The following is a 15,243-nucleotide window of genomic DNA, read 5'->3' as shown; positions in this document are numbered from 1 at the left end:
ATACTTTACAAATGGAAAGAAAGAATACTAAAAGAAAAATAAAAGATTGCTCATATTTTGATTACTAATTTGATCTTACAATATAACCTAACAAGCAAACTTAGCCTAACTTAACCTAATATCATTGAACTGAACCTAATGCTTATATATTCTATGTATAATGTTTTCACAAGAAAATAGAATGCATGATCATTTTCTAGGACTTTAGGTCACAAAAAAAAGTAATGCCATTTTTGAAAGTTTAGTTTTATTATTGTTCTATTGTTTTAGCATTTTTTTTTCAATGAGCCCCAAATCCAGGGTCAAATTTAGCCATTGGTATCCTGGTAAGGAAACAAATTTTACAAAGAAACTAGGCAATTTACTGTATATCAAGCCCGGTCTTTCTTTCTTTCTTTCTTTCTTTCTTTCTTTCTTTCTTTCTTTCTTTCTTTCTTTCTCTTTCATGTAAGACTCATCAACAAACATTATTAAGTCAGGATTTGGTATTGAAGCATCTAAAAATGTTCTGGTCATGGATACTTTTGATTTATAGAAAGAATCACAATGAAGACATTCTCCTCATTCAGTAAGGGTTATAGAGTTGCTGGAGAATTTTACACCAGCAAACGTTAATAAAGAAGGAGAAAGTAGCAATTCATAATTAACCAATTGGTATAAAAATGTTGGGTGGTTTCCATTAATAACAGGAATTTATACGTTTGGTAACATTTTATTTAAAGGATTCACATAAGGGAAGGTGCAGAGGAGTATGGGTGAAATAGGTGATGGGGATTAAGGAGTACACTTGTGATGAGCACTTGGTAAAGTACAGAACTATTGAATCAAATAAAAGGATTCATGTAAGAAAAAAATAAGATTACATTATGCTCATGTTGTAAACTTAAAAATCAATATTTTTAAATCATATATCATGAGAAAGAAAAAAAGGTTAGTGAGAATTTTAAGAATTTGATCATTGTTTAAAGATTTATTTTCCTATTATTGTTTTATGGTGTTTGGGTGTTTTTTGTTTGTTTGTTTTTGTTTTTGTTTTTGTTTTGTTTTGTTTTGTTTTTGCTGTTTTTTAAAATCACTTCCTAGCACAATTTCAGCAATTTATAAGATGCATTGTTCCTGGAAAATTTACTTTAAAAGTCTTAGTATTTTTAAGTTGCCATACACAAATATTTTAAAATTGATTAGTAAATATTTAAGAATGTTTTATTGTTTTGCAATGTTTTAATTGTTTTGTTTTGTGTGTGAGTGTGAAGAATGTAGATGAGGGAACTTATTTTCATTCCTTCTGAAATGAGCACAAATGTAGCACCTTTCAAGCTATATGTGCTCAGAATTTCTATCTACATGTCTTAATATTCTTATATCTACATTTCATTCAGTACATGGTAAAATGTTTTAAAGATTACTTTCTTTTATTGTTTGAGTATAAAAAAGTTTTTCTTTTGTATATTTATAAATATTGATTCTAATTGCTCCTGAACTAAGCACCAGTTTACCAGCTTTTTTTTTTTTTTTTGAGATTTTACTTATTTACTCATGAGACACACAGACAGGGAGAGAGACAGAGACATAGGCAGAGGGAGAAGCAGGCTCCATGCCCAGAGCCTGATGTGGGACTCGATTCCGGGACTCCAGGATCATGCCCTGGGCTGAAGGAAGGCACTCAACCACTGAGCCCCCCAGGGCTAGGACCCAGGGGTCCCAGTTTAGCAGCTTTCTAACTGCATTTTGATCCAAAGCATCATATGAAAGTCATGGTATTTTGAAAGTTTTACAAATGCTCAAAAAAATACATGTTCTAAATTTTTATGTGTTTTGTTTTTTGGGAGGTTGTTTTATGGGTTTTTCCCCTCAATTTGATCCTGATGTGGGCACAAATTTAGCAGATTTCTACCTGTATTGTACTCCAAAATTTTATATAAATGATACAGTATTTTTAAATTTACAGAAACTCAAAAATTAAATAAAAATGCAAGCATTAGGAATTATTTTTCATTGTTTTTATGGTTTTATTGTTTTTTTTTTCCTGAGTTTTGTTGTATTGGTTTGGGTTGATTTATGTATTTTTTTCAATATGCTCCTAACCTGGACACAAATTCAGCAGCAATCTGGTTATGTTTGCTCCAAAATTTAATATGAAAGAATAAGTGATTTAAAGTTACAGATGTCTACTCTCACCCCCCAAAATAGTATTAAGAACATTTTAATAAAGATTTTTAAGGACAAACATTATATGTTCTCATTCATTCGGGGAATATAAATAATAGTGAAAGGGAAAATAAGGGAAGGGAGAAGAAATGTGTGGGAAACATCAGAAAGGGAGACAGAACGTAAAGACTGCTAACTCTGGGAAACGAACTAGGGGTGGTAGAAGGGGAGGAGGGCGGGGGGTGGGAGTGAATGGGTGACGGGCACTGGGTGTTATTCTGTATGTTAGTAAATTGAACACCAATAAAAAAAATAAATTAAAAAAAAAAGATTTTTAAATGTGTTCTATTTTTTGTTATTATTTTGTTGTTGTTTTTTTTTTCAATTTGCTCCTGAGCAGGGCATAAATGCAGCTGTATTCTGGCTGCATTGTGCTACAAAATCTCATATGAACAATATTTTATAAAATCAGTCTGTCAAAAGAAAGATAATTGGAAATTTTAAGAAAAAATATTGGTGTTGCTAATTTTTAAATGGACACGTGCTGTTTTATGTGATTTTCTATTTTGTATTTATTTCAGACATGTATTTAGCAGCTTTCTGGATTTGAAGTTTTATTTTATTTTTTTTTTAAATTTTTTTTTATTTATTTATGATAGTCACAGAGAGAGAGAGAGAGAGAGGCAGAGACACAGGCAGAGGGAGAAGCAGGCTCCATGCACCGGGAGCCCAATGTGGGATTCGATCCCGGGTCTCCAGGATCGCGCCCTGGGCCAAAGGCAGGCGCCAAACCGCTGCGCCACCCAGGGATCCCGGATTTGAAGTTTTATATGAAAATCTTAATGCAGTGTAAAAAAAGGAAGAACTAAAAAAAAAAAAAAAACCTGACACTGCTGGGAACTACAAATGTGTAAATCCAGCTAATTTTGTTTCTTCCCATCCATATTCAGGCAAACGCAATTTATGTTTCTACTTTCAAAATATATGCAATAAATTCTGATAGCTCTTTTAAATTTGATACATTTCTTATTAATAATGTTAGGCTAAAATATGTTCTTGTGCTAAAATATATTCTATGACAATACAAAAAAGGAAAAAAAGACTAACTATCAGTAGTTAACACAAACTTTTTTTAATAATCCCTGAATTTGTTCTATATTTATAGGCCCAACCTAATTACCAAATATTATCAGAGTGGAAATATCTTCTTAAAAATTTTTAAAATAATCTCCAGATCACTAAAGTCAAGGCCACTGGCTACCTACATAATGTGATAAATGAAATTAAAAACCAGCAGAAGAGTTTGGCAATCTCTTTTGGTTGTTGTAATTAGACCTGACCTATAATTATTGAACAAAACAGCATATGTACAATAAACATTCAAATAAATGTATCTGACTATTCAGTACATTAATCCATTTTCAGTATCATTAGCTTCAAACTGTTTGTCTTGTTCATAGCATAGGAAAAATCATAGGAACAACCATATCTGAACCTAAAGACAGTTCTCATTACCTAAAAGGTGGATTCTAGCATCAATTCACCACCATTATGTGTTGTTTGATCACTAACTTCTTCTTGAATAGCTGGAAGGGAAGGCTTTGTGGTCAGAGGTGTTTCAGTCTTAAACAAGGACTCCATCTTGAGGTGGGTATTGATGTAGAAGGACTTCTGAAAAGACTCAAGGGTGAAGTAATAGATAAAAGGGTCAAAGCAACAGTTCAGAGTTGCAAGGCACAAGGTGATTGGGTACATAATCTTTGCAAATCTTTCCAATAAACAATTGGTAATGGCTTGGGAGCGCACTAGGGCATACAGGAAGAGGACAGAATTATAGGGTACAAAGCATACCACAAAGACTGCCATATGCACTGTGATCATCTTCAGCACTTTTTTCTTATTGGTCCCAATTTGAGACAGTGTAGCAGGCTTGCGTAGGGTTCTTAGCACCACAGAAGAGCAAGAGACATTCAATATCAGAGGAATGATGAAACCAACAACTTCAATAAATATGGTGATCTTGGACAGATAAGTCTTCCAGACACGTTTGGAGAAGCCCTCAAAGCAGGTGGTAGTTGCATTGTTGACATTAGTGGTGGAGAACAAAGAGGCTGAAATACCACCACTGAGGACTAGGATCCAGACTCCAGCACACACAATGGCAGAATTCCTCCTTGTCCTAATGGTACGAGATCGGAAGGGATAGACAATGGCCAGGAAACGATCCACACTAATACAGGTGAGGAACAGCATGCTCCCATAGATGTTGGTGAGGAATGCAGTCCCAGAGATCTTGCAAAGGGTGTCACCAAAAGGCCAGTGACGGTTGAAATTGTAAAATATTTTGAAAGGTAGAGTGCAAACAAAGAGCAAATCAGAAAGGGCTAGATTGGTGATGAAAATAGCAGTCTCACTTCTCTTTTTCATGCGGAAGCAGAAGACAAACAGAGAGGCACTGTTGGTTATCAGACCCAGGATGAATACAACACTGTAGACAGCACCATTCAGATTATACTTGAAGGAATCATCAACAATGCAAGTATTATTGGCAGTAGCATTGCCCAACCTGGGTCTGAAGCTTGAATTTAAATCTTGAAACTGAAAGTCAATGAATCTTCTGTCACCCATGGATTTTTTTTTTTCAGAAGGCCTGCTGGCTGCAGGTTTCACCACTTTGAGACTAGAGACTGGTAAGAAATATTTTCCTCCTATGGGAGACAAGATGGAATGAATAATCAAATCTGCCTTCCATTCATTTCTGTGGACTAAAAGATATCCTGTCCACTCAGATTGGAAACAATACACACATTCAATTTTGTTTCACAAGTACATTTTGAGCACCAACCATATGTTAAAAGGTACTACAAGAGTATGTTGCAGGATTGGGAGAGATCACACTCAGTATTAAAAATGCAATACTACATGTAGCACTGCAATGAACAAGAATAAGATATTGGGTACTTAAGAACCCAAGCAGGGATGGGGAATGAGGATGGGGAAATAGACCTCTAATAATCAAAATGACACTAATAGTTTAAAATTCATATGGAATTATTTAACTTTCAAAAATGTGTTTTATTTGATTCCCACAAGAACACCATAAGGTAGGCAAGACAGGAATGTATCACCATATTTCAGAAGAAGAAACTGAAGCTTATGTAATTTAGAATTACAATGTCAAAATTAGAAGAATGTGCAAATGGTATCATCAGAATCAGAATTCAGGTTTCTTATTCCTAACCAAAGTATTGTTAAACTAATCTAAATTATATAATCTCTCTTCCAATACTAGTAAATTTCATTGTCTAAGTACTAGTTGCATTGCACAAGACTTACAGGTCAATATGGGACCTCCAGGACATGCTCTTAAAGAAGTTATAATTAAACTTCTGAAGTAAATTATTAATTCACCTTTTCTTCTAAAACGTGAGTTCAGAGAGCAAGAATCCCTCCATTAATTAAAGCTTCTGGCAAAAAGATTTTTCACTGTATTACATAGACTTTCTAGGGTGATAATTCAAATAATAATCTCAGATATTCCCTCTTGCAGATTGTAGTTCACTTTTCATGTTTTTCTCTTGCTAGATACTTAGCCTAGGATGTCTTCTCCCCTTCCATTCCATTAGTTGTCTTCATGCTTTCAGCTCCTAAAATGACCCTAATCTATAAAACCTTTTCTGGCTGAATACAGGTGAAATATGAAAGGTAGATTTGACATAAATGCCCATCTCCCTGCCCCACACTTTGATCAAAAGTTACCTGCCATTTGCTTGCCACTGCTTATACATGTAGCAGTCATTAACTTAATCATCTTTGTTGGGTATCTGGGCCAACATTGTTCTAAGGTGCATATAGAAATCTTACTAACTTCCTAGGTTAGCAGCTGCCATAGGAACAGTCTTTCTAATTCTCTGTAATACACTATGGACAAGTAACTGCTGAATGAATTATTTTCAATGAGGAGGATGTGGACTAAAAGTGGTCTTTGCTCCTTGACATATCCAATAATGGATTTTCATATGATTATATTTTAAAATGTGAAATTAATTTTTCTGAAGTGATTCCTCCTTATATTACTCATTCTTTCCAACTCCAAGGGAACAGGTCAAAGGGCCACTCTATATATATAAACAGAGAAGGGAGTGGAGGGAGAAAGCTGCCTAAGATATAGAGCTACTTTGGCCAGTCTTTGCATTGAGAAAAAAAAAAAAACTGGTTTGGGGGAAAAAATTCACTCACTGCAGTGCCTAGAGGGAGAAATGACCTTGGAAAGATGACTCATTAGATTTAAATCAAAGAGTTGTCATTTTTAACAGCTAAAGTTCTCAAGATTGGAAACTTGCTATTCCTCAATTCTCATTCAAAAGATCTTTATGGAGTGCCTCCCCTGAGCTTAACACTGCACTAAGATCATATTCTTTCCTGGCCGTTTCATCCCACAGGCCCAGCTCAACATTTGCCACAATCAACCTTGATAAATAAAAGCAATGTATAGTAGGAACCTTGACCAAGTAAAGTCCAGGAGAGGAAAAAACAGACAGAGAAGAAATAAAAATAGGTGAGAAGAGCAAAAGAGGAGATGGGAAAGACAGTAGCAAAGAAATTAAAACTGAAGAATTAGAGAATGAGGAGAAGAAGAGGTGTAAGAAAGAGGACCTTGCTGGGGAGATGTCAGTGCTGCTAATTTTTATTTAGGGCCTTGAGAGGTATTTCTGGTTCATGATTCCTCAAATTTTATCCTCTCTGCTCCTTTACTTCATCACACTCTTTCCAGTTTTCTCAGAAAGAACAATATGCATTCACTATGTTTAAGGTCACTGAAGCTGATCAGCAAAAACAGGAAGAACCTGAAAACTCTCAGTGGGGCTCATATCTTACTTTGGGAACTGTAGACCCAGGTTTATGCAGATTGTTTCACCAATGCTATGGCAGAAGGAAAAAGAATGCCAAACTCCTCAATTGCTTAAACCACTTTATATACTATTTTTATTTTTTTTTATTTTTTACTTATTTATGATAGTCACACAGAGAGAGAGAGAGAGAGAGAGAGAGAGAGGCAGAGACACAGGCGGAGGGAGAAGCAGGCTCCATGCAGGGAGCCCGACGTGGGATTCGATCCCGGGTTTCCAGGATCGCGCCCTGGGCCAAAGGCAGGCGCTAAACCGCTGCGCCACCCAGGGATCCCTATATACTATTTTTAACACCCACAACTCACTACCCATTAGTCCGAAGGCCATTTTTTTCACTGTTGAAAAAAATCAAGAGAGTCAAAAATATTCCTGTAACATAATTACACAATCTAAAGAAATTAAGGGACTGGAAAATCCCTTATATTAAAGCCAAGTTTCATTCACTATAATCTGCTTGCACCTGCCTTCTACAATAAGTACTGCCAATAAGATTATTTGGAAAATGGTTTCATTAACAGATGCCTCTACATCTGTACCCAGATGCCCTCCATTCTGCCCACTGATAACCTTTTTACACAGCCTGCTTCTAGTTCACTGGCTATTATTTTGTACTTCCCAAGACGGTGCATCTCAAATAGGTGAAGTTTGTCTCCCTTGTTTTCCATTCAGTTTTATGCATAAATTGAATGGAAAACATATATACTACACTAACGTATATTTATGTTGATGAACATATATATACTACACCAACAGCAGGCAGTCTGGCACTTCTGCTTTGCTACTTTGAGTAACCAAATCCTGTGGGAGAGAAAGGGCCACAGACAAGAAAGCATTACAGTCTCAATCCTGAAGACAGGGCATGGGGAACTGCCACTAAGGCCTTATTCATAGCTTTCCTTTGCTTGAACACATTAGCACCTTTGCTGTCTAGCAGTTAGGGTGTGGTGCTGGGACTTAACACAGCATTGGAAGCAAAGAGTTCTATTTCTGATTCAGACACTAGTTCACTCTGTAACTTGACTATACTGTTTCTCTTCCCTGTATAAACATACCTCTGAGCCTCACAGCTGAGGCAAGGAAGATTCAAAAGGGCTTGTGAGTAATTTTATGAGCTTGCCTGTATTCAGTCCTACCTAATCACAAAGAAACATGATGGAAGATTTTCTTTCCTTTTTTTTCCCTGACACAACTGGACACTTGTGTCGCTATCTTTCTTGGTAAACTTATTTTACCAAGCAACACATCTTTCTCCTAACACCATATTTACCTTATGCCTCAGAAAGACCCCCTTAAATTTCAACCTTTACACAATTTTTCTCATAATAGGACAATCCAAGAGGGTGTCCTGAAAAGGACTATCTCCCATTTGAGCTATGGTTAAAGAAAATCAGAGAAGCATTTGGCTCTCAAGCTGATTCTAATGAAGAATTAATGGTATACAAAAAAACAAGGTCTCTTCTGACTGGCTTCCTTTCTTTGGACTAAAAGAAACTGTTTTTTAACCACTAGATTTTCATAAATTGCCAATATACCATGCACTGAATGAAGACAAAGGATAAACATGAGCTTCAGATGAGATGAAAAAGAAAAAATATAGGCTGCTTCAGCTAATTACATACTCCATTGCAGGTAGTGTGAGACTATTGTAAAGACCTTTGCATGCAATAATTCCAATAATTAATCATCTAGGAGGTTCAGAATACTGGGTGGATGTATTTTCACCGACAACGGGCAGGAAGCAGATCACCTGGAGGTTGACCAAGGGTAATCTGACCGTCAATGAATTTGTAACCTTGACCTACACATATGGACTCAATTTTAACAGTTCATAGTAGTGTTCACATTTAAAAAAAAATTCTAATGATGAAATATGCCATGTTTGGAGTCTTTGGGGCTACTGGAGGAAGTGGAGCTAGCTTTTTGGCCCTATAAAGATGAATACCTAAATTACTTCACTAAATGCTAAACTTTCAGATGATAACATTGAAAACAAAGTTCTAACTCCTGGTATATTTCTAGTGGCCTAGAAAGGCTGGCTTTTTTTTCCCCCACAGTCCAGAATTTAGGAAGACAAGGCCTTGAAGGCAGAGTATATTCAAATTCTTTTACCTTGCTCCATTTTTATTGAGCTTGGGTCAGATCAGAGCGCTTCTGATCCCCAGAGAATTTCCTCTTTCTACTCCGGTTGAAACTTAGGAACATTGACAATACTTTTTCAGAGGAAGCCAAAACCTATTGTGTCCTTGCCTATAAATATCTAGCAGTGAAGCAAACTAAAAAAATACAAAAAAGTTGCAAAAAATATACAGATTGAAACCATTCTGCTGGAATAATAGGGAATATGTCTAGACTGTTGCTTCTCAGATGAGAGTGACTGCTAACAGGTAAGACCAAGTTACAGGCACAGGTCACCATTATACACATGGTTCTAATTAATTGATGTTCCTATGCATTGGTTGATGTTTCATAATAGTTTTTAAAATATAACTTAGCCTTATGATATTAATATGGAGGAAACCATAAGTAAATATTTTACTCCAGAAGTGAACAGGGAAGTTGATCTCTATCAGGTTTCATGCCAAGCAAGCCAAGTGGTGTGTCAAATGCTCAGATTGATAAGCTTCATTTATTTTTGATGCAAGAAATATCCTGTTAAAAATCATTTCTCTATGTTGATTTTGATTTGCATTGAGATTATAATGGCTGTTTTGTGTCCTCACTTTATTTGAAAAGATCAGGAAATTGACACAGGCCCTAATCTGAGCAGATCCTAACCTCAGTGATTAACTTGATTTTTTTTCACTAAAATAATCGTCTCCCACTAACCCTTCACCTGATGACACAGTCTAATCTTTGAAAAATAATATTTTTTTTAGTGCTCAAACATCATGAGGCCAACGATTGCATCAACCCTACTAAAGTACAATTTTCTCTAACAATTATAAAGTAAGATAACTGCAGAGAAATTGCTTAACCTAATATTATGAAATTGTCTATTATCTCAGCAGATGTCCCAGAACTTTTGGGAAATATTTTGGTTGTTTGTAAAAGAGTTCATTTCCAAATTCTGTGTGGTTCATACATGCCAACTGAGAACTTGGATTTATTATTCCTATTTAAGCAGGCAAATTAGTTATAAATTTTCATACCAATTCACCTGACATACTTGGATACTGATTTTGATAATATAAATAAAATAAAATAAAATAAAATAAAATAAAATAAAATAATATGTCTCCCATCTCTAAAGGTATATACCAATGGCACAGAGGGCTTAAATCAAAGGATCCATATACATCTACACCAAAAATGTCTGAATTATAATAAACAATCACAATGCCTCCAGTCATTCTGGAGTTCTGGGTCTTATTATCTACAATAAATTGGAGGTATTGGAGTATTGGTTACAAAAAAAAAAGTTGGAGAATGAAATTAAGAATTTTGGAGAAAGTCATTACCAGGAGAGTGGTACTCATCACATCAGTTTAATCATATTCTAGCACCGATTTTATCTAAGACTTGGGTAATCAATGAAGATTTCCCAAGACTTGGATAATTAATGAACTTTCTGGAGATACTATTTTTAGGGATTTCCTCCAATGATTGCTATGGGATAGAATTAGTCACAATAGTGTCCCATAGAGAGACTTTCCCAATAACATGTATACTAAGATTATAAGATAAAGAAATGGGGCAGCCCGGGTGGCTCAGTATTTTAGCGCCGCCTTCAGCCCGGGGCATGATCCTGGAGACCCAGAATCGAGTCCCACGTCGGGCTCCCTGCATGGAGCCTGCTTCTCCCTCTACCTGTGTCTCTGCCTCTCTCTCCTTCTGTGTCTCTCATGAATAAATAAATAAATAATCTTTAAAAAATAAGATAAAGAAAAGTATTATATGATATAAATCAGTAAATTAAATCCAACATATTTTAAAATAGTACCTAAATATTTTGAATTTTCTTATTACAGAGTTGCAGATAACATTTTATTTTTCAAACCTGTAACTGTTGAGCCATCGTTTATAGCTTGTGTTGACAAACATAAAGTCCATGAGTCTGTATTATCTATTATCATTAAAGATAACTAATGACAAAGGCATAAAAATACCTCATCTTCTTCTGTAAGAAAATACATTACATTAAAAAATAATTGAACAAAGGAGATTTATATTTTTTGGCCTGAAATTATATTGGTTGTTTTTTTCTTTTCTCTTTCTCTGGCAAAATCTTACTATTGAATAGGGACCTTGATAAGAGAAGAGGAAAGAAAAGAAGTCTGGAACAACAGGTGGAGACCGCACTGCCTTGGCCCTAATCTGCACCCCGACCCCAGCTGAATTTCTTTCTCACCTGAACTACAGTGATATTAGCAAGGCTTCAATTACTGGCTATTAGCACACTAACGATCACTGCTGCTTCTACTAGCATGTCCTAGGCCTAGCATGTTCTGTAACATCTTCAAATCACAGCTCTGCCCAAAGTACTGGCATAGAACTAGAAATACTCAGCAATGGAATTCTTACAAGTACCACCTGCATTTGAACACTATTCATTTACTGCCTGTAAAGAAGCATCATCTGCTAGTGCCAAACTTACACCATGGTCATATCTCACCATCTTCTGAACAAAAGTAGCCTAAACAAAGCAGACTGGTTAAAAAAAAAAATCTCCAACTCTTCTGAAATTTTTCTCTAATAGTTTTTCTCTAATCTAAGAGAACCAAAACAAAAAATAATGAGTCAACCTAAAATATATTTGAGATCACCTTAATATTAAGGAGAATTGATATTCACACTCCTCTAGGAAGCAATATTTTTTAAATAAAATGAATATTATTTACTGGTTTATCTTAAGGTAAGACAAAAGCATTAACATTCTTTTATGGTATTCACAATTGATATAGATTATGAAGAAAACTTCTTTTTATTTGGAATACAAGCAAACTAGGAAGTTCATATACCCAGAGGTTTTCATATTTGTTATTAATTTAATTTGGCCACATCCAGCCCCATCACTAACTGTGTGAGAGCAATTCACAGTCCCTTTCTGGACCTCAGTTTCTATTCTCCTTCCACCTTCAGCTTTGATTGTCAGCAGCCTTCAACTGATGCTATGACAGTGGCCTCACTGGCTATTCTCTCCTATCAGTTGTTTCCATCTGTTCCCATTTATTTCTGCAAAATAAAAATAATAATCCCTCAAAGTCTGAGATAAAGGAAATTAATTTTTATTAAACTCAATGAAACTATTTCTAGATTTATTTATTTTTAATTGAAGTATAATTGACATACAACAGTGTATTAGTTACAGGTGTACAACATAATGATTATGTATTTGTATATATTTCAAAATGATCACCACAATAAGTCTAACTACACAATAAGGTAACATGTGTTACCACATAGTTTAGATTTATTTTAATATCAGAAGCAAATATTATTAATTAGTGCCAGGAGCTAAGAATCACAGATCAAGACATTATATCCTAAGGTCTTCCTAATGACCTCTTTTTCCTCATCCCCTTTATGCCCATATCAGCAGGTATATTGGCTCTAATGGTGTAAGGTTTTAATCCTTGACCTTTTCTACCTGTTCCCCAGTTAACTGTCTTCTCAAAATATAAGATTGCCAAAGTACTTCAGAACATAACTATATATAATCAGTAGACTACCTAGCCTATGCATTGTTCTAATAACCAATTATTTACCTACTAAAAGTAAGGCTGGAGTCCCAGTGGTAGGTGGGAATCTATTAATCTCCTATTAAGCTCTCAATTTTCACTACTAATCTTCATAAATATATTATAGGTTTTTTTCCCTCCCCCTTAAGAAGGCCAAGATCAAAGTATATACATGATAACCATACACAGTAAAAAAGGACAACTACACAATTTGTCCCTGACCACACCACAGCAAGGGCGACAATTCTCACTGTGTTTTCTCTCAAAGGAAATTGAATAGATGAAGCTTTAGCTAAGATTGGCCTTAGTGTTCCTGTGAGGTATCTTCCCATTCCTCTCTTTAACTCACAAAGAGTACAAATTCTGGAAGATCAGGCTGATTTTTCCAGTTGGGCATTAATTCACATCTCTGATTGATAGGAAATGCTTTAGAATATAAATGCCATCAAGTGTATCAGCTGAACTCATCCTTTTTAGCAAGAGTGCAACTTTTTAACTATGACATGGCAAAAGGATTTACACTCTATGTTAATGGGATATGTTTGGAATTTTGTTCTGAAAAATAAAGGTTTCTAATCCACTGGATAATCTGGAGTTTAGGACATTATTGTCTTCATGTTACTCAAATAAAAAGAAAAATGGTATAATTTGGTAAGGTGAATAATCCCACCAAGCTCTAAATGTTAATCTTTAGATTCATCTGGTCTTTTCCATGCTGAAATAATGATGAATCACACTACTATAGTTCCTAAAGCAAAATAACTAAAACACAGTATTTATCAATTCAACAAGATCTTGTTACTAAAAGTCTTTAAAATATCCAACATATACAAAAAGTTATAAATGTCACATTATTGCACTTGTACGGAAAACAGTGATTAATTTCAAATATAATATCAAATTCAACTTATGCCAGAATTAGTTTTGTATTTAAACATCTTTCTTCTTTTATGGTAAAGTTCACGAATCATTCAGTATAGAAAATGTCACATTTTCCATAAATCAATTAAGCATCAAAGGCAAACTGCCACAGATAGTTTTACTAAAAGAAACCTCATAATAATAGAAACCACATTAGCTCAAATTAATTGCAAACCAAAGAAATACAAAGCTAGCCAGAAGAATTTCTAAATTACTCTGATTTAAAATGCGCTCTTTAGGACAACTGTGTTTACATGAAACGACAGCCTGAAAATCCAGTATCTCTTCCACTGAAATAATATTATTGCCAAAACAATAGAAATTATTGTTTTTTTTAAACGATTCAACACGACGATCCCCCTTCAGCACTTCTGTTGTAGTATAACTTCTTTCCCCAAACACTCAAAGCATCAGTGATTCTGCTGAAGTTTGTTATGCCGCTCCTCCACCCCCAAACACCCAAATCAAATCTTTCTCAAACAGACTTACCCCAAGAAAGAGTTTGCAAGATGAAAGAATGTGCTCATGCCTGTAGACAATTAGCTAATAAACATGTAAATGGACAACTTGCACTTTAGAAGTGCATATTTTAATCCATTATTTTTTTACAGGGAAAGATTAGCCCAGCCCAAAGTAACAGGCTCTGGGCTGCCGAAGTTTCTTACAACAAACCGCTCATTCTGAAACTGTGAGCTTATTTACATTTATCTCTTTTCTTTGTTAAGGAATGGCTCTCTTGAATGCGGTAGCCGGCTGGCCTTTAACAAGCAGGACACAAGAAAAGGCCCAAAGTCCGGGCCGTAGCGAGGGCTGAGGGAACTCTTGGGGGTCTCAATAGGAAATGCTTTTCATTGGACAAGGAGGCATTATTAGGAGCCGAGATCCCGCCCAATCCCCTGTGCTCCATCGTTTCCTTAGTCACCAATCACTGGACTGAAGAAGTTTTTCCTTAAAGAGCATTGCCCAGGAAAAGCAGTTTTCACAGTCAAGAATTAGCCGCTTAAGAGCCACTTAACAATATAAAAAGTTCCTGACCAATTAATCCACAGAGAAAGCCTGTGTCCCTGTTTTTGCTGCAGGACTGCTATCTCTCTACAATTCTAATGGGTAGGAGACAAAATTCCAAACTGGGAGAAGTGTTTTAATTATGAGCAGCCCATGTTTGCTCCAGCTTGTTTAAAATAATAACAACAACAATATCGATGATAATACGTAAGGGGTCAGAGAAAAGCAAAAGTGAATGGTTCCACTAATATATTCCTATTATACTATACAAAATTAAACATCCCACCAACACATACACAAAAACAATACTATACTCACTTAAGTCAGTGAAGTGCCCTCAGTTGGAGATGTGCTGGGGTCCTAGAGCTCTAATACCCACCTTCCATGGACTTGAGAGTGTTCTGTGGCAAAAGGAGGGTCTGCATTTCTCTTAAGTAACTGCCTGGCAGGAAGTCTAATTAAGTCTCTGAAATTTTCAGAGGTTTTCCTAAAACCAAAATAAATAGTACAGACGCAATCTGTTTATAATGTGGAGTTATCTTCAACTATATACCTCCTCGTCTCTCTGGGCCGGTTCTTTC

The 15,243-nt window shown here is 35.5% G+C and overlaps 1 protein-coding gene across 1 annotated transcript; it reads right to left on the bottom strand.

Moving 5' to 3' along the window:
- Positions 1-2,416: 2,416 nt before the first annotated feature.
- Positions 2,417-14,687, bottom strand: LPAR4 (lysophosphatidic acid receptor 4). Its single transcript, XM_038586541.1, has 2 exons — positions 14,147-14,687; positions 2,417-4,856 (listed from the first exon to the last, which is right to left on the bottom strand). Exon 2 carries the CDS (start codon positions 4,774-4,776, stop codon positions 3,664-3,666), a length of 1,113 nt encoding a protein of 370 aa, XP_038442469.1. The 5' UTR covers positions 4,777-4,856; positions 14,147-14,687; the 3' UTR covers positions 2,417-3,663.
- Positions 14,688-15,243: the final 556 nt, after the last annotated feature.

The sequence above is a fragment of the Canis lupus genome, chromosome X (assembly GCF_011100685.1).
Source record: "Canis lupus familiaris isolate Mischka breed German Shepherd chromosome X, alternate assembly UU_Cfam_GSD_1.0, whole genome shotgun sequence".
NCBI lineage: Eukaryota > Metazoa > Chordata > Mammalia > Carnivora > Canidae > Canis > Canis lupus.
The sequence above is the reverse complement of the archived record's forward strand: the minus strand, read 5'-3'. Positions and strand labels throughout refer to the sequence as shown.